The 24,986-nt window shown below is 45.3% G+C and overlaps 1 protein-coding gene across 2 annotated transcripts in view; it reads right to left on the bottom strand.

The window, feature by feature from the left end:
• INPP5K (inositol polyphosphate-5-phosphatase K) overlaps positions 1–24,986 on the bottom strand; it is a 408,122-nt gene that overhangs the window by 59,769 nt on the left and 323,367 nt on the right. For both annotated transcript variants that reach the window (XM_078680171.1, XM_078680170.1), the window contains one exon: positions 22,370–22,453. In XM_078680171.1, coding sequence (XP_078536297.1) covers positions 22,370–22,453 — 84 coding nt within the window. The remainder of the gene's footprint in view (positions 1–22,369; positions 22,454–24,986) is intronic.

Below are 24,986 nucleotides of genomic sequence, written 5' to 3'. Positions count from 1 at the left end.
TTTTGGCCTTTTTCCGTGAATCATCTTTATCCAGATTATGCATACTAAGATCACACTGCTAGCCCGTGCTAGCATTTTGGCCACTATCTAGTATGCACTCTATGGGTTTGATTCCTCCAGCATGAAGGGAGAGCATGAAGCACGTTATACACTGAGAAACTACGCTACATTCACTATGATACTACGCTACAGGCATGTAATTTGTTTGTTTGTGACTGTTTCTTTTTCCACAGGTTTCTCCTTTTTCCTCGCCTATTTAGGTTGTGAGGACACCAACTGTAAGTACACAGTTAGGTTAGTGGGACCGAGGGTTGGATACACCTTAGCGAGTGTATACCGCCCAGGTTCCCTTCACTTGATCCTGACGAAAACCTTGTACATCCCACCACAGATTGAAACATGTAGACCTTTTTTCACATTCACATAGATACTGTTGGTCAATATAGCCAACGGAAGTATCGTAGAACCACTTTTTTTAATCATTGTCCAGTAGCTTCAGAATAAATCCTTCCGCAGAAGTTTTACTCGGCCAATTTTTAACCTCACCCTTTTTTTTGCACTACATTCACAAAAAAACAACCTGCTCCACTGTAGTCAGGTGTCGCAGCACACCCGGATGGCACTCGGCTGTCTGGGTGGGACCCGGATGATGAAGCATGTCACCAACCAGGTTGGTGAGTGAGGGGTCTTTTAACAAAAGAACAATTTTCTTTTGTTTTTTCTCCATCTCCCTACATCCCATTAGGACCAACATGTTGGTCCAATGGTGATACTTCTTCTTTTGTTTACATAAATTAGGGTCCAGGGGACCAGGAGTATCTCCCTGCACTCTGTGAAAAATCCCTTACTCTCCTTTTTGTTTCTATATCCCTTTCGCTGGTCTCCATCCCTCCAACCAGTCCTGCACCTCTCTAGGCGACTCAAAAAAACAAGTTTTTCCCTCTGCCTCGACTCTTAACTTGGCTGGGTAGAGCATTAAGTACTTAAGTTCTCTGTTGCGCAGCTCCCGTTTCACCTCCGTAAAATTGCATAGCTGTGCTGTGTAGTCTGGGTAGAGGGTTACCACACTATTTTCAATTCGGAGAGGCGGACCGACAATCGCCGTCTGTAGGATCGCATCTCTGTCCCGAAAATTAAAAATTCTTGCTAGGATAGGTCGCGGGGGGGGGGGGGGGGGCTCCCGGCTTGGGCCGCCCACCCGGCACTCTGTGCACCCTTTCTACCGAGAAGAATTTGGAGAGCCCACAAGGGCATAGCCATGTTTGTACCAGCTCTTACACAAAGAGATCTAAAGTTGGTCCCTTAACACTTTCCGGCACACCAACTAGGTGTACATTGTTGCGCCGAGGGCGCCCTTCTTGATCGTCCAGCTTCTCTGCCATTTGTTTTTGCTGTAGGGTTGCCGTATCTGCAGATAGGGCCTTCGTTGTGGTTTCTACCTCAGTCACCCTTGAGCTGATCTTGGAGAAGTGCAGTGAATCGTCGCACCCCCCGAAGGTGTAATACAGTCTATAAGCCCCGGTGGAGTTTGCTCACCGCCTACTGCCTGGCGCTCCTTTTTTCAGATGCTCCCCACTGCCTCTACATCTCTATTCTTCTCGCTCCCTCCTCAACCGGAGCCACCATCTATCCACCACCAATGAGGACTGACTGCGGGCCCCCAGGGTTCCACCTCCAGGGAGCCCACGTCTCTCTCAATGCCGCCTCATACAACACTCCCCTTTCACGCGGCCTCTCTCGGGTGTCCACACTGAGCGGGATGTAGGAGACGATGGATCACTGCGTCTCCTTAATCTCCGCCATGCGCCACAGGGCCCATTCAGTATTTCCTAGCCAGTGCCTTCTGACACAGTACAGCGCCCCCACGTCTTACGCGGTACCGCCACCATCCGGATCTGTGTCTCCGCCGTACTTTGGTGTCTTGGTGCCGCCAACGATGATCTTCTCTGTATAGTCCGGTGCGTCCACGATCTTTCGCCGCTTGCGTAGCCGCTGCGTGCAGCTACGGCAATTACTTTAGCTCCCGGTTCTACCGCCGGGGCTGGGCCTTGACTCCGCCCCTCGAGCTAACTCGCCTCCGGTGGCGTGGTTTCTCCCCGAAGTTCTTCAGCGGGTACCGGAGGTACTGCGGTGACCCCGCTCACATTTTCGCTACGCAGACTTCAGGAGTTATGACAGGATTACTGGCGCATTGCTGGTGGGTTCCGGAGCCCTTCTAGGCTGCGGCCATTTCCTTCGGTCGCAAGCCACGCCCTCCGTTTTTGTTCTTTTAATCGATCTTGCAGATGTTTGTTGAGTTTGTGTATGTGTTTTATGGGAATGCGAAAGTGCATGAATGCAATAATGAGTCAATTAGGGACTGAATGGAAACATGAGTCCAGAGACAAGTGACATAGGGGATTTATTATGACTTGTTGAGTGTACAAACTCACTAGTGATTGAAGAGGCTCTTTTATTTATAAGCAAGATCTATAAGCATTGCCAATGCTTTTTGCAATAATGTTGGTTAGGTAGTGCCAATAACCTTTCAGTGTCAACCAAGAAGGATTATTTGTTTGTTTTCGCTTTCAACCTTTGCAATCAAATCTATGGCTAAACATGTATTGTCACTAATATGGTTGTTTATTATGGAGCCTAAATGGTACACAAAAATAAGAGAAGGTTAAATATTGTGCAAACAGGTCACCAGGATTGCTGTGGCTTTACTAATTTGACATAATTGTTCAACAATGCCACCCAAACTACAAGTCATGTGTTCCTTGTCTGCTTTCAACAGTACAGAGATTGTATAATCCATAACAGATTTGGAGGCTGAAAATATAGATAAGAAGTAATTACAGATTTTAGACAGCGGGACTAAATAACAATTTCTTGAAAGCCTAACACAATGACACAGCTACTGCATTAGGTCCAAGGACCTTATTTCGTGATAGATTCGTAATTCCTGTTCTATTTTTATCAGTAGTTGGCTATCTAAATTCTGTGATTGCTACAGAGAGGAAGAGGAGTAATTGTGAAATGCTTTCATAATGTCTGAAGTGTAGCTATAGGCATTCCCAGCTATTGCCAGTCTGTGACACTCTTGATATGGTTTTTCGATTTTCATTTTTCTAAGCAGTAATCTGATTGGATTTGGACTTTTTGCCTTTTTCATAACACTTTTGGTTAGTGATAAACATCTTTCTGGAAGCATCTCTTATTAGCACTTGTTCAAGTTTGCTCCAACCCTTTCTCATTTATCTATGGAATTTTGACAACCAATTTTAATTTATGTTGCGTTTCAACATGTGCAAGTTGGGACTTGAGATCAGATTTGGCATGTCTACTAAAACTGGCCCTTTGATTAAATAGGTCGCCACACAATTGCCTTGGCAACATCACAGGCTGAATCCCAAGAAAAAACTCCACATTATCAGTTTCATTAAAATAATATTCAAGAGACTCCCATGTGGGGCCAGGACTTGAAGTGCCGAGATGGTGGAGGCTCTATCGTTGAGCTCAGCAAGATGATTGAAACATCCAGCATGATCCTGCAATAGGAAGCCACATCATGGCTTAATATCTCTACAAGAGTGCACATCACAGTGGGAGTCTGACCCTCGGAGGAGAGACAAAGATCATCAGAGATTTAATCACTCTGAGTTGGTGGCAAACTGCACAGATTACCATTTTCCAGGGACGCTGCAACATGTGGCTGGCTGAAGAGGCACAGCCTCCCCGTCGGGAGTCCTCTGAGGCGGAGAGAGGCTGTGGAAGACTGACTGATTGGTCCTGTTGCCGGGTTCGCTCTGAGTGTCGGCTTGAGGGTGAGGGCCTGCACGTGCAGCACAGCCTGCTTCCCCGGGTCTGTGGGTCAGGCCAGGGGCAACAATGGCTCCTCATTCAGGCTACTGTTTTACTGGAGGGCGAGAAGCATCTGGTTGGCCTCCAGTCCTCAAAACGTGCATTGAAGGGAGCCACACGTTGCAGGATTTTGACTGGCCTGCCTCCTGTCAAGGTGTTTGAGTGAGCTAGTCGCGTGCTACCTATCTACCTGATAGGGCCAACAATATACCGCGTGGCAAAGCTCAGACTGGCATAATAATTAGCAGGGGAAAATCCTTCACTGTCTTCTTCACTACAATGCCTCCCCTTGAGGTAGCTGAGTCTTATCTGGGTCCCGCCTCTTCCTCTGTGAGGGCTTCAGAATGAACCTTGCTACAACGTGAGACAAACAACTGGAACTGGAATAGGGCTCCCTAGCTGGTTTCCTCATGAACTGCACAGGGGTCTATTGTGGGAGGGTTGGGAATACGGGTTGTGTTGCCTCAGCAATGCTGGCACACTATCGATGCCACGAGAGCTGGGGGACCTGGGGTTGCAAACTGTCAACTGTACTGGAGTCCAGACTGTGTTGTGTTGTGCCCACACCTGTGGACCACACTAGGGGCTTATCCCAGTCCCCTCATGAGACATTTGTGTTTAAACTGCCATGGTCCACAACAAGCTCTTCCAGCCCCTCAGACAGGGCCTCTTAGATAAATCTGCTAACATGAGCTCATCTGAGCCTCATACTTGAGCAGTGAGGCAGGGGAGAAGGCTACAATAGCAGGAGGTGGATCCAAAACTCCACAAACCACTGAAATCATACTGCAAGCCATTCAATCCTGTAAAGAATCGCTGAAATCAACGACTGGTGAGGAATGACATTTCCCTGCTCCAACAAGACTTAAGATAAGAAGTAGAACGAATACCAGTGACTGAGTCCAGGCTGATGGAAGTTGAGGACTCCCTCAAAAAATGCATGAAAGAATTGGCACAGCTGGCAGAGTTGACGAAATTCTCAAGCTGTGAACTGAAGATGCAGTAGGTCGTGCACATGAGAACAACTCTGCCTCTCTGGATTTCCTTACCAGTTTCCTGGAGCTGTAGATCCCCGAATAAAAGCTGTCTTAATGCTTTGTCATCAAGAGAACACCACCAAGGGCTTCTCCAGAGCCAATAATTGCACAAATTTTGACATTCAGAATATCAGCCCCACAGAGACTCCAACAAGACCTTTCTACAAAGAGCTCTCTCAGCAGAAGAGCAACTACTCAACAACAGGAAGTGGGTTAGTGATCAAGAAACATCCCATAGACAAAGAACATGTGATAGGAACATAAACACGGACAGGTCACAACAGTTTGCAAATGTCCAAACAGAATGAGAACGTAATTTGTCAATGCACTACACACAAACTCCTGGCATACCAAATAAACAACAACTTCAAACTACTCAGGGAAGACATAGAATGGGTCAAGAAGAATGTCAACCCACTTGTACTCACCCTAGGGAAGATGTACACACCCACTACCAAGCACACTGACTCCCCATCCCATAGAAAACGTACTTACAACAGCAGACTCACAACAAGCTTCACCGGCCAAGAAGAATGAACAATCACCTCTCAGAAGAAGAGATAAACACTATGCTTATATACTGTCAGGGCGCACAGAAATCCTCAGTTAATGCAAAATACAACATCCCTATTATCAAGACATTGAACTTCAAAACCGGTGATCCAACCCTCTTTAAGTCAATCACAACAACCTGATCCCGATCGCAACAAACACATTGTCCACCACAGTAACAAACTAAACAGTAGCAAACCTAAAATGCATGCTGCACAATTGCAGATCAGCAGCAAAACATGCAACTGATATAGCAGATGTGATCCTAGAGCATGACCTGGAATTTTTTTTCTACCTGATACCTGGCTCAATCCAACAGCAGCTCCAATACTGCACCTCATAATTTCCCCATATTTTGCCATCTTACATCTAGACTTCACATATAAGTAGGGGGGTTCGCTATAAGTTACAGACACTCTCTAACCTTAAACACACTCTCGTTACAAGATACACCATCAATTAAACTCCTGGGAGCTGAAATCAAAGTTGAAAAGAAACTGCTTCTGTACTATCCACCAGGTATCAACACAGTCTTCCTAGCGCAACTTCTGTAAACGAACACAATCAATACCACCTCCCTCTCTAACATAATATTACTGGAAGATTTCAACTTGCACTGGAACAAGGACAAAGACCCCACAGTGGCTGTACTTTGTAACCTGCTCCGGGACCTCAACATGATTCACGCATGCAATGGTCCAACTCACAACAAAGGTGCCACAATTTACCTCATCATTGCTTAACCCGGATCAGTAAAAATGCTAGACATCACCCCAACGGAAAACAATGTTTAGGACGAAACTTTTTTACTGCATGGAATCACAACGCGGTCCTTACAAGGACCGCGTTGTTATTCCGCATACCTTTACACTCCAAGTCGGAACAACGACTTGCGGAGTGGGGGGGAAGGTGTTGGATTTAAAATCCAACACCTTCCCTAGTGTCCGCACAGACTGGAGTTGGAATAGTAAATGATACTATTCCAACATCCAATGCCCCCCCCTCCACAAGTCGTTGTTCCGACTTGCGGAGTAATGGTATGCGGAATCACAACGCGGTCGTTGTTACGACCGCGCTGTGATTCTATGCGGGATAAAAGACTGCGGGAAAAAGACGTATATTCCACCCCAACAGACTGGTCAGACCACCATCAAATTATTTTCCAAATATCCACACTAGGAACTAAAAAGAATCAAGGATCAAACGAGAAGGGAAAACACATGGGTAAGGGATTAATGCTGCGTAAACAGAACAGAACTGGAGGGTCTATGCTCACTAAACCTTCTTGGCACCTTGGACGGACCAAACATTGGTTCAAGAATTAAGGCACCTCTATAACAGGAGTATGACTTACATAAATCAGCAGGCTGCTCTGATATGTCTAAAAAGGCCATAGGAAAAAAACTTGAATTACAGTGAATCAACCAAAATCTAAACAATGAAACAAGACAACTAAGACATCTGGAACGACTTTGGAGGAAGGACCCAAATATTAACCACCATGAACAACTGACTAGCACAGAATCCCATACAAAAGGCTAGCTTGAATACCAAAACATTAGTCATCAGATCTCAACTAGACAGAGTGAAGAACAGGCCTAGAAAACTCTTTGACATAATAAAACAACAATCAGCAAAAGTTGCAGAATCCACAATTGGAAAAAACTTGACGGAAACCTGTAACACCTTCTCCACTTTCTTTAAAGATAAAATCTTAACCATTAGCAAATCTATTCCCAGCCAGGCGTGCATCTAACCTAGGGATTCCATCAATCCTGCTCTCACAGCACACAGCAAGAATTCGGACCAACACACCCCAACTGTCCCAAGAAAAAAACAGAACAGTTTCAGATCTCTGTCTGAGGGGGAAATCCAGAAAACCATGCAGGCAATAAAACCCACCACACATTTCGATGATCCCATTCCCTCCCACCTCCCTGAAAGAGAGCCACCAATCAGTCACTTCTTTATGGACGAATATCGTAAATGCATTTCTCCAACAAGGATCATTCTTTGAATGCCTGGAGATGGGCCAAGTATCTCCCCTACACAAAAAACGGGCAAGGACCAGAAAGACGTAAACAATTTCCAACCAGTAGTTGCCAGGCTAAACTGATAGAAAAATGCACCCATGATTAGCTATGCAAAAAATCAAGCGTTTTGACCTATTATGCCAACACAAATCAGGTTTCAGGCCTGGACAATACAGAGGTCGCCATTCTAAACACCCAGATGATATACGAATATCACTAGACCAGAACTAATCCTGTCTTATAACACTTCTAGATTTATCCGCGGCGTTCAACTCGATCAGCCACGAACGCCTCTGAGAAACTAGCCACAAACGCCTCTGAGAAACTCTTGAACTCAGAATGGGCCTTTCAGCAGCTGTCCTTAATTGGTTGATCTCCTTCTTGCAGTACCGACAACAGAATGAAAATAGGCACCACCCATTCGGATGTAGCAGACATTGACAAGGGTGTTCCACCAGGTTCTACAATTTCACCAACGCTCTTCAATATACATGGAACCACTCACTGAAATCCTTATACAATACAAAAATCTCTTACCTCATGTATGTTGATGACACTAAGCTCTACATCAAATTCCCCTATTCGCACCACGCAGTGCATCACAACAATCACAACCTTACTTTCATGACATCAAATCACTAAACTGCACCCCAACCATCTGCGACTCCGTAAATCACTTGCTATCACACTAGACTCAAATCTAAACATGCGAGCTCCTATACAAGCTGTAACTCAAAGCGCTAACCTATATCTGCTCCTTTTACGAAAACTAGAATTCTTCATACCGCTAAGAGACTTCAAAACAGTAGTGCAAACTCTAGTGCTCTCAAGACGACTATGTTATGTTATGTTAATAACACTTCTATAGCGCACAGCTGCCCCAGCCAAGGGGCGTCCCAGCGCTTCAGGAAGAGCACCCAGACACAACACAGCAGTACAGGGCGGAAGCGCAGAGAACAGGAACCTAAGTGCTATGAGGGAACAGATGCGTTTTGATAGCCCTCCTAAATTTCAGCAGCTCATCAATTTCACGAATGTGAGGTGGAAGAGAGTTCCACAGTTTTGCAGCCAAGACCCGGAAGTGAGGTACTGAAATTGTGAACCCGTTTCATAAAAGTCATCATACCATGACGATTTTGGTAGCATCAGACCGAAAATGGCGAGTGTAAGGTGTACAAGTATTTTCGTCATATTCAAGTGACGAGATCACCGTGAAATCAGAGTTCCCGTTCTGAACCCTCGGGTTCCATCTTGCTTACGGCAGCCATTTTGTGGTTGCCCTCACATAGGCCGATGACAGTGGCCGAACGAGTCTCCACGCACACGTACACTTTAGCTGACTTCAGAATGACCTGAGCGAGCGACCCTCTTGCCTGAAGCCAAACTTGTTAAGCCAGTTCCTTTCCCAGTAGCTGATCAAGATTGCTGATCAAGACACAAGACACCATCAAACCTTTTATTACGCAAAGCTATGTCTTATCTTGCTCACACCTGTCTCTGCTCCTTTCTTTATGGTCCATTTACAATGGGGATGTGCCCGTTTTTATGGTGGGTTCGATCGACCTGTATGATGAAGAATGTTGGGTTTGACTAAGAATTGATTGTGGGCTGGACAAACTGAAAAATGGGCTTGTCATCATGATTCTGCGGTTCTGTCGTGAAAACATGTGAATGGCCAACTGTAAAATAAGGAATGTTCGCCTGAAGCATAATATTTGGTATAAAAAGGGATGACTAGTTTTGTAAAGTTGAGCAGTCTCCTGAGAACATACACCGTGTTGTACTTCTAGGATACCTGTTACTGGCTGCAGCCAATAAATCTGATCTTTGACGTCACCAAGAAGTTTCTGTGTTTCTGTAGTCTGAGACAGGAGAATCCGAAGTCTTCGGGTGTGTCCCCTGGCACCGCTGGGTTCTAAATAACCTGGTACTTCATTTGGCACCCAACGCGGGGCGATTTCAGCGGTACCGGTCCAAGCCAGAGGTTCGTGAGGAGCTTCGTGTGGAAATTCTGGAGGAAGGCCAACCACTTCATCGACCCCTGTATGTCGTCGTGGTCCGAAAGTCTTTGCTGCGAGGTTCCCCGCTTTCCGACGGCTACGAAGGACTGCTGCCCTGACTATCGCCCTGTCTTTGATGATTTGTAGAGCGAGACGATAGACGAGTCTTCTGGTGACGTCATCGATACCTCAGTTAAGTATGAGTGGAGCGTCTCCCAGTCCTTAGTTTTTGGGTATCCCCTTGGGATCTTTGATTTGGAATTTGCAAGTACCAAAGCCGAGGTACTCGTGTATTCACGAGACTATCGTTTTCGATATTCCCTTGAAGTTTGAAGCTAGGCTAGTGAGCGAAGATGCCTGGTCTTAGCAGACTTGGAAATTTGATTTGTTGTGGTTATAATAGGGATTCCCGATTGGAGGACTCGTGTCCGGTTCCTCCAATTGGAACTCCAACCTATGAGCTCTATGTGAAGCATGGCGTGGGCCCCATCGCATATAACGAAGTATGGATTTGTTACACAAAAAAGGACGGTGTCCTACAATGGCCCCGATATGGTAGTTTCGACACTGAAGTTTTAGATAACATAGAGGTTAGTCTTTTTAAGAAGAAAGCCCGGCCGGCGATGTTTGACTCTTTCCGCCTATGGCGAAAGGAAGCCAAACAGAAAGAAATTAAATTAGCGAAGAGAAATAAAAGAGAAAGGGGTATCTCGATAATGCAAGCTGCTATGCAGTATAAGGATGATGAGGAGAAACAAGCGAGTGAACAGTTGCACAGGCAACGTAAACTGGCGATTGATAAATGCTATCCAGTTTTGCCACCTCTTCAGCAAGATGCAACGAAGGAACTTGAGAAAGATCCTTTAATGTCACATTTGTTGAATTCGCCACCCCCTTATGCGCAGAGTGCTACAGCACCTCCGTAACCTTTAGTTGCGCAACCTCTGGTTGCTTTGCCTCTTACTGTTGCACAGCCGCCAGCTCCTCTTCAGCTGGCTCCTACTCCTCTGATGCAGCCTTCTCAAGGGCTGCCGACTTTGCTACCTGCTCCGTCTTTAATACCTACGACTTTTTTTCCTGTTCTTGCTGTTTCCTCTGCTACTGCTCCTACATTAGCTTCTTCTCAGTCCGCTTTATCTCCTGTTCTGTCAACTTCTCCTTCCGTCCGACAGAGAAAACGGACACTGTTACTAGTCTTTTGTCTCCTTTCTTTGGGTCATTAAACATGACCCCCGCTTCACAGCATACACAGTTGCGTAGCCAACTGCCTGATTCTAGAGAGAAGGGAGTATTGGACCACTTGGCCCATAGATGGGTTACCGACCCTACAAGATATGAGCTAGAGTCTGTTATGGATGTCTTCCGCCAATGGGAAGCACCGAAGCAGAGATATGTTTTTGATAAAATGTGTGTTTTTCTTCTCGAAGAATTGGAGGATCGTGATTTGGAACCCAATCCACCTGAGTTGTGTTGTGTACGGTTCGAGTTTGCGAAAGGCACGATTGTGGGTTCCGACGTTGAGAGAGCAGTTGCGACATTGTTGTCATTCAGGAATGAGACTATTTCTCGATCGTTGTTTGAGCCTGATCCCTCTGTTAGGAGGAAAGTGAGACAGTATCCCATGAGAGAAGTTCCCCCCGTTTGGAAAGAAGGGGATCTAACCGCTAATCCACCTGTTCAGCCTCATTTTCAGCGCATTTGGGTACATGTTCCATGGAAGCGAGCTGAAGTCTTGGCCCTTAAACATACCTTTCCTGACCCCCGTAAAAATCCTGCAGGCTATTATAAGGAATTATCACAGACTGCAGACTCCTGTATTATGAATTTAGCTGATATAGACATGTTGTTTGGAAATGTGGTCCCACAGCCTTTGTGGGGTTTGATTCGTCACACGGATCATGCGCAGGAGTTAGGGGACACATGGGCTAATATTAGTACGGCAAATGACAGACAAGTAGGCGGTGCTAAACCTGAGCCTTTAGTAGCAGAACTCCCTGGTAAGATCGTTACTTACATGAAGACTTTAATGCCTGTGATGCGTGTAAATTGGGATAAATTGTCTGCATGCAAGCAGAAGAAAGAGGAAACTGTGTCTGATTTCTTCACTTGGTTTGAAGAAACGTTTATCGACCACAGTGGTCAAGACATGAGTAGAGAAGGCAGTCAACGGTTGTTCGTTGACAAGTTTGTGCACAATTTTCTTCCCGAGTTGTGTAAGAAATTGAAAGACTCAGAGAGTTCTTGGGCCGTTTCCTCTTCAGCACAGATATTGGCTACTGCACAATACTACGAAAATAGAGATAAGGATGAGAAGGACAGAGCAGACAAGAAAACTAAAGAGTTAAAAACGAAGGTTCTTTTACAGCAAGCGTATCCGCCCCGTAGTGATCAGCGTGACTATCAGCAACCTCAGCAATTTCAGAGAAACTCGCAAAGGTTCGAGTCTTCTCAACCACGTTTTCCTGTAGGCCCTAAGCAGTGTGCATATTGCAAAGAAGAGGGTCATTTTAAAAGTAGCTGCCCTGTGTTGTTACAGCGCATGAATGGTATTTCTAGCGCAAGAGGTCGGGGTGTTCCACAAGCTCTTAGAGGTAGAGGGCGTGGAGGATTCTCCCAGAACGCACGTCCATTTCCTCCTCAAAATTCAATGAATAGTTTTGATCAGCAGCATAACGCGTCTGGTAGGACGACTCAGTACTATGCCGATGACTACTATGCAGAAGGTGAGAATATGGAAGGTGATGATTGCTAGGACAGCCATAGACAAAGAGAGGGAGTTGTTTCAGTTCCAGTAGATCAGAGTGGACCTTATGTTGAGGTGATTACATCAGGTGTGTCAGAGCCTTTTCTGTTGGATACTGGTGCTACGAAGAGTTCTATTATACACTCTAAACTCCCTGGCGCACCTTTGTCTTGCGAGACGAATGTTTCAGCAGGTTTTTCTGGCGCCCCGGTTAGGAACCCGATTTCTAGTCCTATGTCTCTTTCTGTTGGACCTTGTGAATTCGAAGCACCCCTTATTCTGACGACAGGTTGTGGTGAGAACTTGTTAGGATTGGATCTGTTGAAAAGATTGTATGCAACATTGTATTGTTCTCCTTCGGGAGTATAACTCACATTGGGTAAGAAAGTGGTCTCCCCGATGTATTTGTCGAAGGATAAACTTCCAGCAGAATTGTTATCTCTTCCTGATATTCTGTGGGCTACTGGTCCTAATGACGTGGGTCTTTTGGAAATACCGCCATATGTTGTGACGTTGAAAGCGAATGTTAAAATGCCGCGCATTCCCCAATACAAGATCTCCAATGAAGGTGAAAAGGCGTTGCTAGCGATCATTTATGATTTGATTGAGAAAGATGTAATTGAAGAAACGAGAGGTAATGTTTGCTGGGGTCTGAGATGGCCTGGAGGACTTCAGACTCGTCTGAGTTTGCGGCGAGTCACACTACTATGAACAGCTGCGTGGGGGGACCCAGTGAGGTCTCTTCCCGATCAAACGGATTAGTGCCCTTCCCCCAGGAGTTGGGAGGCCGGACCTGGGGGCCCCGTTCTTGTGAGCTCAACCAGACCCGAGCGGTCTCAACTGGGACGCATAGTGCTTCTAGATGGTGGGCGCATATTCTTGCCAGCAGCTGCACCACTTGATCGTAGGCTGCTGTCCTTGAAGATTCTACTGCGGGAGGGGAGGGGAGGGGAGGAGGGAGGAGGCCTCCTCGCTTGATGCTTCAGTGAGGGCCCCCTCGTTAAGTGGCACCTACCTTTGGGAGCACTGTATTTGGCCCCACAGTCGGGGTTAGACCTCGACAGAGGCCCCCCATTTCCTTTGTTAAAAATCTCTGGAATTACCGTAACTCATGCCAAAGGTGTGCAAGTATTTCTACAACCTACGTGTGGTGCAAATTACCAGATAATAGGTAATAGGAACCCAGGAGTGCTGGGCCCCACTCTTTATGGTGATTCCTATCAGTGTGTTCTCTTCACTACCACATGCATTTTATGCCCTGATGTATGTCGTTTCATGCCCTACAAGGATAAGATAACGAGGGTCATTTCAGGATCTGCATATTATGCCTAGTGATGATATTGGTTTTCATGACACATGTAACCTATAAGTATTTACTCTATTGCACTAACTGTGGTGTTATGACAATTGCCTAGTTGCAAAGGAAAATGCTACTTACCAGTATGCATCTGTTCTTGGCATGTAGAGCTGCAGAGTTGAATACTTAGCATTAGATCGCCACCTGGTGTTGGGCTCGGATGATTGCATGTTGTTGTTGTCTTGGAAGAAGTCTTTGTAGTCACGAGATAGGTGACTCCTCCCTTGGACGATAGTGCGCATGGGCATCGGCTCCATCCTTAGATTGTTTTTCGCCATGATGGGAAATGATGGAGTTAGTAGAAGTAAAGAAAAAAGATGTCCATGCGTGTGCATCTAAGTAAGGTAAAACTGGAACAGATACAGGTCCTGGGGAAGCGGGAGGGTGTGTTCAACTCTGCAGCTCTACATTCCAAGAACAGATGCATACTGGTAAGTAGCATTTTCCGTTCGAGGCATATGAGCTGCAGATTGTACACTTAGCATCGATTGTGCAGCAGTGTCTCCCCTAGCGGTGGTCACCTGAATCTGTTGCAGTGGTTTGAAAGAGAGTTTTAAGGACAGCTTGGCCTACTGCAGCTTGCTGCTTGGATTGCACATCAACACAGTAGTGTTTAGAGAAGATGTGTGTTGTAGACCATGTTGCTGCTTTGCATATGTCCTCTAGGGGGATGTTTCCTAAGAAAGCGGCTCCTAGTTTGCGTGTTGAGTGCGCTCTAGGAAGAACTGTTAATGTACGTTTTGCTTTTTAATAGCATATTTGTATACATTTTACAATCCACCTTGCAATCCCACCTTTAGAGATGGGGTTGCCTTTATGAGGTGGAGAGAAAGACACAAACAGTTGTTTTGTTTTCCTAAAAGACTTAGTCCTATCTATATTGTAGAGAAGAGCTCTTTTAACATCTAATGTGTGTAGAGCCCTTTCTGCCACAGAGTCTGGGTTTTGAAAAAACACAGGTAACTCTACAGATTGGTTTAAATGAAAAGGAGTTATGACTTTTGGAAGGAATTTTGGATTAGTTCTTAAAACCACTTTGTTACGATGTAGTTGTAAAAATGGTTCTTGTATTGTAAATGCTTGTATTTCACTTACTCTTCTAAGAGAGGTAATGGCAATAAGGAAAGCTGTTTTCCACGTGAGGAATTGCAGTTCACATTTATGTAAAGGCTCGAAAGGGGGTCCCATGAGTCTTGTAAGAACAACATGTAGGTTCCATACTGGGGAAGGTGGCAACCTGGGAGGGATAATTCTTTTTAATCCTTCCATAAATGCTTTAATTGCAGGCACTCTGAAAAGAGACAGATGTTGTCTATTTTGTAAATATGCTGCAATTGCTGCAAGGTGTAGGCGTATGGATGAATATGCCAAGTTACACCTTTGTAAATGTAAAAGGTAACAAATGATATTCTGGATGGATGCATCCAGGGGATCAATGTGGTTATTGTTGGAATAAATGGCAAATCTTTTCCATTTAGCAGCATAACAAGCTCTGGTAGTAGGTCTCCTGGCCTCTTTAATAATGTTCATGCAGTCTGGTGGTAGGTTAAGATAACCAAACTCTAAGACTTCAGGAGCCAAATCGCCAAATTCAGTTGATTTGGGTCTGGATGTTGGATGTCTCATGGTTCTGCGTTAGCAGGGATGGAGTCAGTCGTAGCTTTAGGTGTGGAACTAGAGATAGTTCTAGCAGTGTGATGAACCACGGTTGACGTGCCCATGTGGGAGCTACTAGGATTAGTTTGAGAGACTGTTGTCTGAGCTTGCGTACTACTAATGGTATCAGTGGTAGTGGTGGAAAAGCGTACGCAAATCTGCCTGACCAGTTCATCCATATCGCATTGCCCTTGGACAGCGGGTGTGGAAACCTGGCGGCAAAGGCTGGGCATTTTGCGTTTTCGTGTGTGGCGAACAGATCTATGTCTGGATGACCCCACTTGTGAAAGAATGGTTGAAGAACTTGCGGATGTAGTTCCCATTCGTGAATTTGTTGCGTCTGCCGACTCAACAGATCTGCTATCTGATTGTGAACTCCTGGAAGGTGCTCTACCAACAGATATATATATTTTTTTTTTTAGAGTTTTACATAGCGCGAACTAGACCAGAACCGAATCAGGTATCAGAGCGCTTTACATAGCGCAAGTTACGTTTTACATGAGGACACACACTTTCATTTTTAGGCACGGGGAGATTAAGTGATTTGCCCAGAATCACAGGAGGTTTTGGCATCGTTACCGAGACTCGAACCCAGTTCCCCAGGTCCGAGGTCGAGCGCCTTAGCCGTTAGGCTAACTCCTCTCTCTTCTGTGGAATGGCCCATCTCCAAATGTTCTGTGCGAGCTGGGACAGTTGTAGAGAGTGTGTCCCCCCCTGTTTTTGTATATAATACGTGGCAGTCATGTTGACCTTGAGCCTGGTTCCACTGTTGTGCTAGACATTCCTGTAACGGGCGCATCTGTAGTCTTGCATATGGTACTATGAAGATGCAAGATGCCATCATGCCTATTAGTCTCATGAACACTCTGGCCTGCAGAGATTGTTGCTGTTGAAAGGCTGCGACTAAGGCTTGAATGCTCTGTACTGGGATACGCTAGGGCCATAGACGTGTTTATTGTAGCCCCTAGGTACTGATGTATGTGAGAGGGCTGCAGGTGGGACTTGGTGTAGTTGATTGTGAACCCTAAGTCGTGCAATGTTTGAATTGTCTGATGTGTGTGTTGAACACACTGGTTGGATGACTTGGCCTTATCGTCTAGATAAGGGAAGATATGTATTTGTTGTCTCCTGAGATGTGCTGCTACTACTGCTAGGCACTTTGTGAATACTTGTGGTGCCATTGTCACTCCGAATGGAAGGACTTTGAACTGATAATGTTGTCCTTCCAGTACAAACCTTAGATACTTTCTGTGAGCAGGATGTATAGGAATGTGAAAGTAGGCGTCCTTCAGGTCTAGTGTTGTGAGGAAATCGCCTTGTTGCAGCAGTGGGAGCACTTGTTGTAAAGTGATCATATGAAAATGATCTGATTGTATGTAATGATTGAGGGGCCCGAGGTCGAGAATTGGTCTTAGTGTCCCGTCCTTCTTGGGAATTAGAAAATACAGTGAGTAAACCCCTGTTCCTTGTTCTTGTAAAGGAACTATTTGTATTGCGTCCTTTTGTAGAAGTGACAGAACTTCTTGTTTGAGCAAGGTGTTCTCTAGACATTGGACGCTGCCTGGGCGGTATGTGTGGAGGGGTTGCTGTAAGTTCTAGGCAGTAGCCGTGCTGGATAATCTGTCTCACCCACTTGTCTGTTGTGATGGAGTTCCTAACAGGCAAGAATTGCGTTAATCTGCCCCCCACAGGAGTGGAATGCTGTTGAGGGAGCAGAGGGAAGTCACTGTTTTGTGGCAGAAGAGGTTCAATTACTGTTGTTACCCCGACCTCTTCCTTTGTTGTTATTCCCTCTATATCCTCCTCTAACATATCCCTTGTTAGAGGATGTTTGTGTGTTGGATTTGAAGGACGTTGTATTGTCTGCACCAGTTTGTTTGGAGCGCCCGCCATAGAAGGAGCGACAAAAGGAACCTCTAGTTTGTGTGGACTGTAAAGCTCCCATAGATTTGGCAGTGTCTGTATCCTTCTTCATTTTTTCAAGTGCTGTGTCTACTTCTGGTCCAAATAATTGGTTTTGATTAAATGTTTGATTTAAAATGGTAGTTTGTACTTCCTGTTTAAACCCTGAAATGCGTAGCCACGCATGTCTTCGAAGTACGACACTAGTATTTACAGCTCTAGATGCAGTATCTGCTACATCTAGTGCGCACTTGATTGAGGCATTAGAAATAATCTTGCCTTCTTGTACAAGATCATTTGCCTGTGTCTTATATTGATCAGGTAGATGTTCTAGCAGTTTCTCTAACTGATCATAATGAGCCCTATCATATCGGGAAAGGAGGGCTTGTGTATTAGCTATACGCCATATGTTGGTAGGTTGCGCAGCTATTCTTTTACCTGAGGCATCTATGACCTTGAATTCTTTGTCCGGTGGGGGTGCCTCGCCTGAAGTTTGTGAGTTTGCTCTCATCCTAGCATTTGACACTACTAGTGAATCTAATGGTAGTTGTCCTTTAATGTAGGTTGGACCTGCAGGTGCAGGCCTATATTTTTTCTCGATTCTAGGGTTAAAAATCCTAGTACGTACAGGGTCTTTAAACATTTCTGGAGCATGTTTAATGACCCCTTCGGTCATAGGAAGAATTTGAACAGATCTTTGCGATTGTTCAAATGTGTCTAATAGAAAATCTTCCTCTGCCTCATCAGAATGCATAGTGACCCCATGGTAAATGGCAGCTCTGTTCAATAGGCGCCCAAAGCCAATGTTATCCTCTGGGGGAGAAGGTTTTGATGGGTATGACTGTGGGTCAGTAATATTTGGTGTATCCTGTGGGTTTGGGTACTCCCAGTCTGTATCATCTATAGGGAATGGGAAAGGCTCATCTGTGTCTATCCCTCTTCCTAAACTATACTCATCATCATTTTGAGGTGAGTGTGAGGATAAAGGAGGAGAATGTGAAAGAGACATCTGTGGTGAACTGTTAAGAGGAGCAGGAGATGAAGGAGAAGGAAGTATAGGTGAAGAAGGGTGCATAGGTGATGTGGCAGAGTCCTTCTTCTTGGCAGGAACCACAGGTGTGGATGTTTCATCTGCCTTCCTTTTCTTGTGTGGTGTAGTGGACACATGACCTGTTTTTGGGTCAATGTAGATCTTCTTTTGCAGAGGATCTGGCTGGAAAAGTTCTTCTTCTTGTGGAACCTTTGTCGGCACCAATTTTTTTGCCACCGGACGAGGTTGCTGCTTGTCTTTAGCCTTAGGAGTTGTTACAGTGTCCTTTGGCGTAGTTTTCGGCACCGAAGGTGTTGTTTTCGGTGTCGTAGGCTGTTTCGAGGGCTTTGACGCATCGGAATCAGGCCTTATCGGTTTCGGCACCGAAGACGGTGTCTTCGGAGTGGAAGCTAGTCTTGTCGGCTTCGAGGCGTCTAACGCTGGCTTCGTACCCTTGTCTTTAGAAGTCGACGGTTTCGGAGCCGAGACTTCTTTCGGTTTCGGTGCCAAGGGAGCTGGTGGGATTGGCACGTACGGCTTGCTCGCTACTGAGCTCCCGGATATTAAGCGCTACTACTGGGCCTCCCAACTGGGGGCGATTAACCTCGGCACGTACGATCCCGCGTCGAACCCTGCGTTCGAAATGGACTGATGGTTGCTGCCTGGTGGTGACTACAACAGGGCGCTCTATACGAAATCCGCGGTGAGGACGCTCACTGGCCCTACAAAGATAGCGGTGCAAATATGGCATCGTGCGAATGATGCCATGAGATGGAAGAATAGACTCACACGTGCTACTCCTCTGTATGCTTCCGAAAGGCTGGGCTCCCTATGGAAGACGAAAGGCTTTGATAGGTGGGACGTGATTGGTATATGCAGGGTGAATGATGTATGGACTAAGGATAGGGTCAAAACCTTCGAGGAGTTGAGATTGGAGTATGACCTGAGTGACAGGGAGTTTTTTAGATATGCTCAGATCCGACAAGCGCTGATGGCGGTTTTCCCTCCAGGCACTATTGTTCCGGAGGCGTCGCCGCTTGAAGATGGATGGGCATGTTCCCGACAGTACGATTTCGCTTAATTATAAAAAGTTGATAAACGATAGGACCGACCTTCTACAGCGACTAAGGGAAGCTTGGACTGGCGATGGTTTGGAGTTAGATGACGAAGACTGGCAGTCGGCCATATCTTCGCCGAAGAGGTTGCAATTCCGGCCCGCCTCCGGTTTGTACAGCTTAAGATTCTCCACAGGATCTATGTTACCGGTCCACGCTTGGTCAGTATGGGTTATGCTACGGATGGATTGTGCAGGCGTGGTTGTGGCCTCCCGGGCTCCTTCCTTCACATACTCTGGGAGTGCCCGGCGGTTGTTCGTTTCTGGAATCGTGTGCATGCAGTAATGGAAGAGGTCACGGGTGTTGCGCTGTTGCCTGAAGCTAGACGATGCTTGTTGAATGTTTGGGAACCAAATGATTATGATTTGGCACAGACTCAGTGGGTGACCCTTGGCAATATGATCGCTAAGAGGGATATCGCCCAGTTGTGGGGCTCTCAGAGGCCGCCCACAGTTCTGGCATGGAAGGAGAATATGGACTGGTGCATGTTCAGGGAGAAGACGGTGTATGTAGCACGTGACAGGCCTCGCAAGTGGGGTAAGATTTGGGGTCAATGGAACTCCTACCGGGGAGAAATATGTACACCTCCCTTCACACACTTGGCGGCGGATCCTACCTCCCCTTGACCCGACATTCCAGCTACTATGTTGCTCGGACTGTTTCCGGACTTGTTGCATCCCTCAATCCTCCCATCCTGCAATGTTAATGATTGTATTATGATCTCATGCTTTCCTCCCCACAGGACGCTTCACCATTCGATTGATTGCACTGCCTTGTTTATTTATTCTTGTTTATGTTGTTAAAAGTTTCAATAAAAAGAATTTTAAAAAAAAATCCGATTCTGACTTTGGTTCATAAATGCTTGCATACTGTGCCTGTCTTCTTGATTCAATAGATTACCTAGAACTGCCTCAGACGACCACTCATCACCAGTGACCGACCATAGCTGACCATTCCTGTTACTACTTGTAGCTAACCGAAGGGATTGACAATTTTCAGTCTTGGAGACTTAACTCTGGAACTGTCTCCCACTTGAGTTGTGGAAATTTCAATCTTTAATGTTGTTTATGAAAAAGAGAAAAGTTGGCTTCCGGCCCACAAGCCAGGCCCTCGCCTTATCACACACTAACAAAGAAGGTGCACTACTCACTGTTCTCCTAGTGTCATCAGTGACACCTATCAAAACTGTTATTTATGTAGGAGCTCAAGTAATCACCAACCTAAGAAGGTTCCACCACATCTCTCCTGTCTTGAAAGAACAGCTCTGTGTTCCTCTCCCTGCCACCAATCACTTAAAGACATGCTGAGTGATCTATAACAAATGCCACCTGAAGGTTGTTTGAGCTGATGGATCATTAAGAATTATTCCTTCCTGCTACACTCTGAGAAAGCAGCGGTATGCTAGATAGGATAATACTTCACAAGGATTGGCTGCAGCAAAATGGAGGTATACTAAAAACACAATAAAAATGCTCCTAGATTCAACCATACAGCTGTAATTCTGGAGTGCACTGCCTGTAGCTTGCTTGGGCCACCACAGTCATTTCTGGATTGTCTGAATTTCATGACATAACTTGGCGGCTGCAGCACCAAGGTGGACAAACCCCAGTCACAGAGGCCCATGAGCACCAGATAATTGGGAGGACAAAAGCGGGAGGCCCATGGGTCCGCAGAGGAGCAGGCATGAGGAAAGTGCAGTACTCTACCCAATGCCTGACCCCAAGATGGCCACCACTGGGGACATATGACACATGGAGCTATCCCTTGTTTTAGACCCATAAGCAGCAGTACACGGGTCCAGGAAGAATCGTACTCGATCCTAAAATGGCAACTGACCCCCACCGAAGGCAGGTTACGGCCCTCCCAGCGGGCAAGGCAGGGACACCTTGAGGCGATCTGACGTGGCCACAGGGCCTCGGGAGTGCTGCAGTCACCAGGCACCCAGGCTAAAGCCCAAAAGCAGCAGTACACTGGGTCCAGGAACGATGATGCCTGTCCCTAAAAAGACCTACCCCAGAATGCATAACCTAATATGGGGATCAGCTAAGTGCCCTCGGCGAACTTTAAATAATCAACTCACTACCAAATCACAGTAGCAGAGAACGCAAGAAAAGAGTGGAACTGAGCCTCCCCCACAAACTAAATTTTACACGAACTCCTAAGCGCAGAGACTGATCAACATGGCCGTTGTCCAGAGGAGATAGGCTCTGGGTCACCCCCTTGACTGTCATCTACCCAGCCGGACCTTCGACATAGTTCTCCTCGTCTCTACCCCTACCTCTGATCCCTTACCTCACCCCTCTCCCTCCCATGCCACATTTGTCTTATATCATGTACCTATGTAACATTGCCGTTTGTCTTTTTTTTGAGTATGCATCTCCATGCTCCAGTAACTATTTGTAACCATGTAACCTCAAAAATCCTAATCTAAAGAGCTCGGATACCTCCGGGTCTAGCCAGCGCTATATAAAATTCCTCAAATTAAAAAATAAAAATAAAATAAACTTCCTTCAGCTCTATAGAGGAACTCCCTGCAGACATGTTCCTGATGTGTTGTCTTTCTAACTATGTTATTAGCTGACCAGCTTGGTGCAGATTTTGTGTTCATCTGGGATTGTTTTCTTATCCCAAGACTGCAGATCCACAAGGAGTTTCATCACTACATCTAAAGTGTATTATCTAGTCTGTTGTGTCAAGGAACATTAAATAGTAATTAATCACAAGTGGGAAGGAATTATTCAGAGTACAGTTGTAACGCAGGAAAAATCCTTACATAACGAACAGGGAGTTGGCAATACTGCACTTGGGGTGGTAGATCAAGAGGTGACGGTGTTAACTCTTCCTTCAAACGTAACTTGTCAACCTATCATACCTTGCAGGATCACAACTGCATATGCCTTCTTCCTGTGGACTTCAACTAGTATGGAATTCCTTTATGCACGTTGTACTTTTATATTTTAGCTTCTTCCACTCAGATGTTTCAGACAGTTCTCGTCTTTTAAGCTCCTACCAAATACAACGATATGTTGTACTGACTCATCAGTCCTGCACAATACAGATATTCAGTCAGACATCACTAACAAGAATGATTTTATACTGACCTGATTGACATCCTCACTGAATGAAATTTCATCATCTTTGACCCAGGCGTACGTCACATAGTCATTTGTATGTCTGAAGCCAACCTATAGACAAAAATTCAGAAACGTAGAACTTAAAGTCAGGTTGAGAAGCAGCAACAGCTTATCTAGGGCATGGTGAAAGGCAAGGCATAACCTCAGATATGGGACACTGTGAAGAGCGCAGGTCTAAAATGTAAAAGGGCACATGGTGACGACCACAGGTTTAACATGTCAGGAAAGGGTAGAGCATGGCGTAGGTACTGAGCATATTAACTCAGTGTTATGTGGCAGTTCAAGCAAAGTGACATTTTCCACCCTCACCAACCCCCTTTCCCGTCCAACTGAGGCCAGTTGTCCCCACACTGTGTTGATATCTGTGTCATACTGTATTTTTCACATTTTCCTGACTTGCCCTGATATTTCCGCTAGTGAAAGCAAGAATCTCGAGTCAATTAAAGGTGCTTGATTTCTTCTATGATGGTCCCCGGCAGAACAGCAGGCTAAGCAGAAAAGACTGGGAACCCAAATGTGTCGTAACCGGTAGTTGAGAGTTGCTACTGCTTTCACAAACAAGGCAACAGGAAGGCTTCTAGTGGGTTGCAGCAGTTTCAATGTCCAGGGCCACGAGCACCTTTTACTTGTTACCCGATCCGAAGTCAAGCCAAGTTCCCACCGCTCCACCTGTAAAATGCATCCATTCTCTTCTATAACTGGGGCTAAGAACCTCGTATGCAAGTTGCTACACTACTGTTACATGGCTGGAAATTCGTGTTAATTGATTCCTGTGGTGGACACAGTGAATGCTGCACTAAAGGCTTTTTCTCCCACTGTCTATCTTTGTTCATTGTATGAACATGACAATCTACATGCTACTCCCTGTACATGTCTGAGAGGGCAGAAGAATGTACATCCATTACCGGCAAGGTCAAGACATCTGCCCAGCAACATTACATGAGTTCACCTCTTCTCTGTGATGAGCTGGGCATTACTCAGCAACACGTACTAAGTTGTCCTCGCCCTGGAATCCACAAACTAAATATTTTGTTACTGCCCTCTTGCTTGTCCAGCAAAATCTTGTGGCTGGCTGAGAGTTCAAAATGCAAAGATAGTTTTGACTTTGTTGACTTCGTCTTGCTACCAGTGACCAAAGAAAAAATAATTATTGAACCCTTGAGCTAATAACTTGTGCTTCCTTTTGATATCAAGGAAAAGCACTGTTGTACCAGCTCAGAGAATTTCTGCAAGGAACATAATTCTACGTTTTACTGTTTTACCCCCGAAGCCTATGACCAAGCCTAGAATATGGAGAAGCTTTGTTGCTGCAACCAGCTCTGGAAGAACGCGAAGCCAAACCAGCTGGTTTGTAGAGAAGCAGGCTCCTGACCAAGAGGTTACACAGCATGGCATAGCACAATAAGGCGCAACAAGTGAAAGAAATTGTTTTAACAAGTTGAACCCAAGCTTCCTCTTTCAGGAGGCGTTTTCATTCTTTAACCACTTCTTTATATTGTGAATGTCACTTAGGCACATCTGTTATTGCTTTTTTGATGCCTTCAATAAATACCAATGGGCCCTAAAGCTGTGCCGTTCAAACCATCAATAACTTGGTACAGAATTTAAAGCACCTGGGATAGTTAATTCCACTTTTATCTTTTTCACAAACCTATCTAAAGGATGATAATATTTCACCTGCCTTTGAATTCATATTCAAACAAACCTCAACATTTGCATCATGAAAATTGCTTAATATAGTATCACATTTCTCTTCCTCAATCTATGTCCTTAATTCACTATTTTTACACCCTTACCAGGCAGTTGCATGGTACTCTTAGGACTGTTACCCCAAACCATGGAAAGTCTGATTGGCCTGTGGTCACCGAACCTCTTCTATACGAACTTGGAGTCTTTACTCTGAAGGGCAAGGGTACCGAGCACAAAGATAAAATGAATATCAGAGGAATACCCTCTCCCAGGGAAAGTTGGTCTTGCCAAGTGGTCAGAGAAAACATCTCTTTCCTTCACTGTAAAAATACGGTTGACATTGTGTAGCATCACATTTAACATTTTCCCTTTCTGTGTGTGTTTGGGATGTATATCATTAAGTACATGACTAGATGGAAAACGTTTAAACCTTTGATAACTTTCCGAACAGGGGTGAATGATGAAATTTCCCAGAAAGACTACAGACATAAATAACTGGTGCTCTTCCCTGGAGTACTCAAACAATGCACAAAAACAGTGCATGTGCTTTGGATATTTTTGAGAGGAATTAGTTATAAAAAATGAAGAATTATAAACCTCTTTTTATGAGAAGGATAACAACACCAGAACCAGAGTGTACAATCCTGTGGGAATTCCTGGCATTTGGCATTTTATAGAAAATTTACACCCACGTGATAAAACCACTTTGGCTCTACCAAAAGAAGATGGAGTGGCCGAGCAATATATAGCTCTAAAAACATACAGATATTTTTTAGAGACCTACCAAGTTTCCTGTCAACAAATAATTCTGTAACATTTGATAAAATCCAACGTAAGTGGATCATTTTTCTTTGAGTCCAGGCCCGCAATGTTCCAAATCAAAAACCCAAAGAGG

This window comes from Lissotriton helveticus, chromosome 3_1, assembly GCF_964261635.1.
Source record: "Lissotriton helveticus chromosome 3_1, aLisHel1.1, whole genome shotgun sequence".
In the NCBI taxonomy this organism is placed as follows: domain Eukaryota; kingdom Metazoa; phylum Chordata; class Amphibia; order Caudata; family Salamandridae; genus Lissotriton; species Lissotriton helveticus.
The sequence above is the reverse complement of the archived record's forward strand: the minus strand, read 5'-3'. Positions and strand labels throughout refer to the sequence as shown.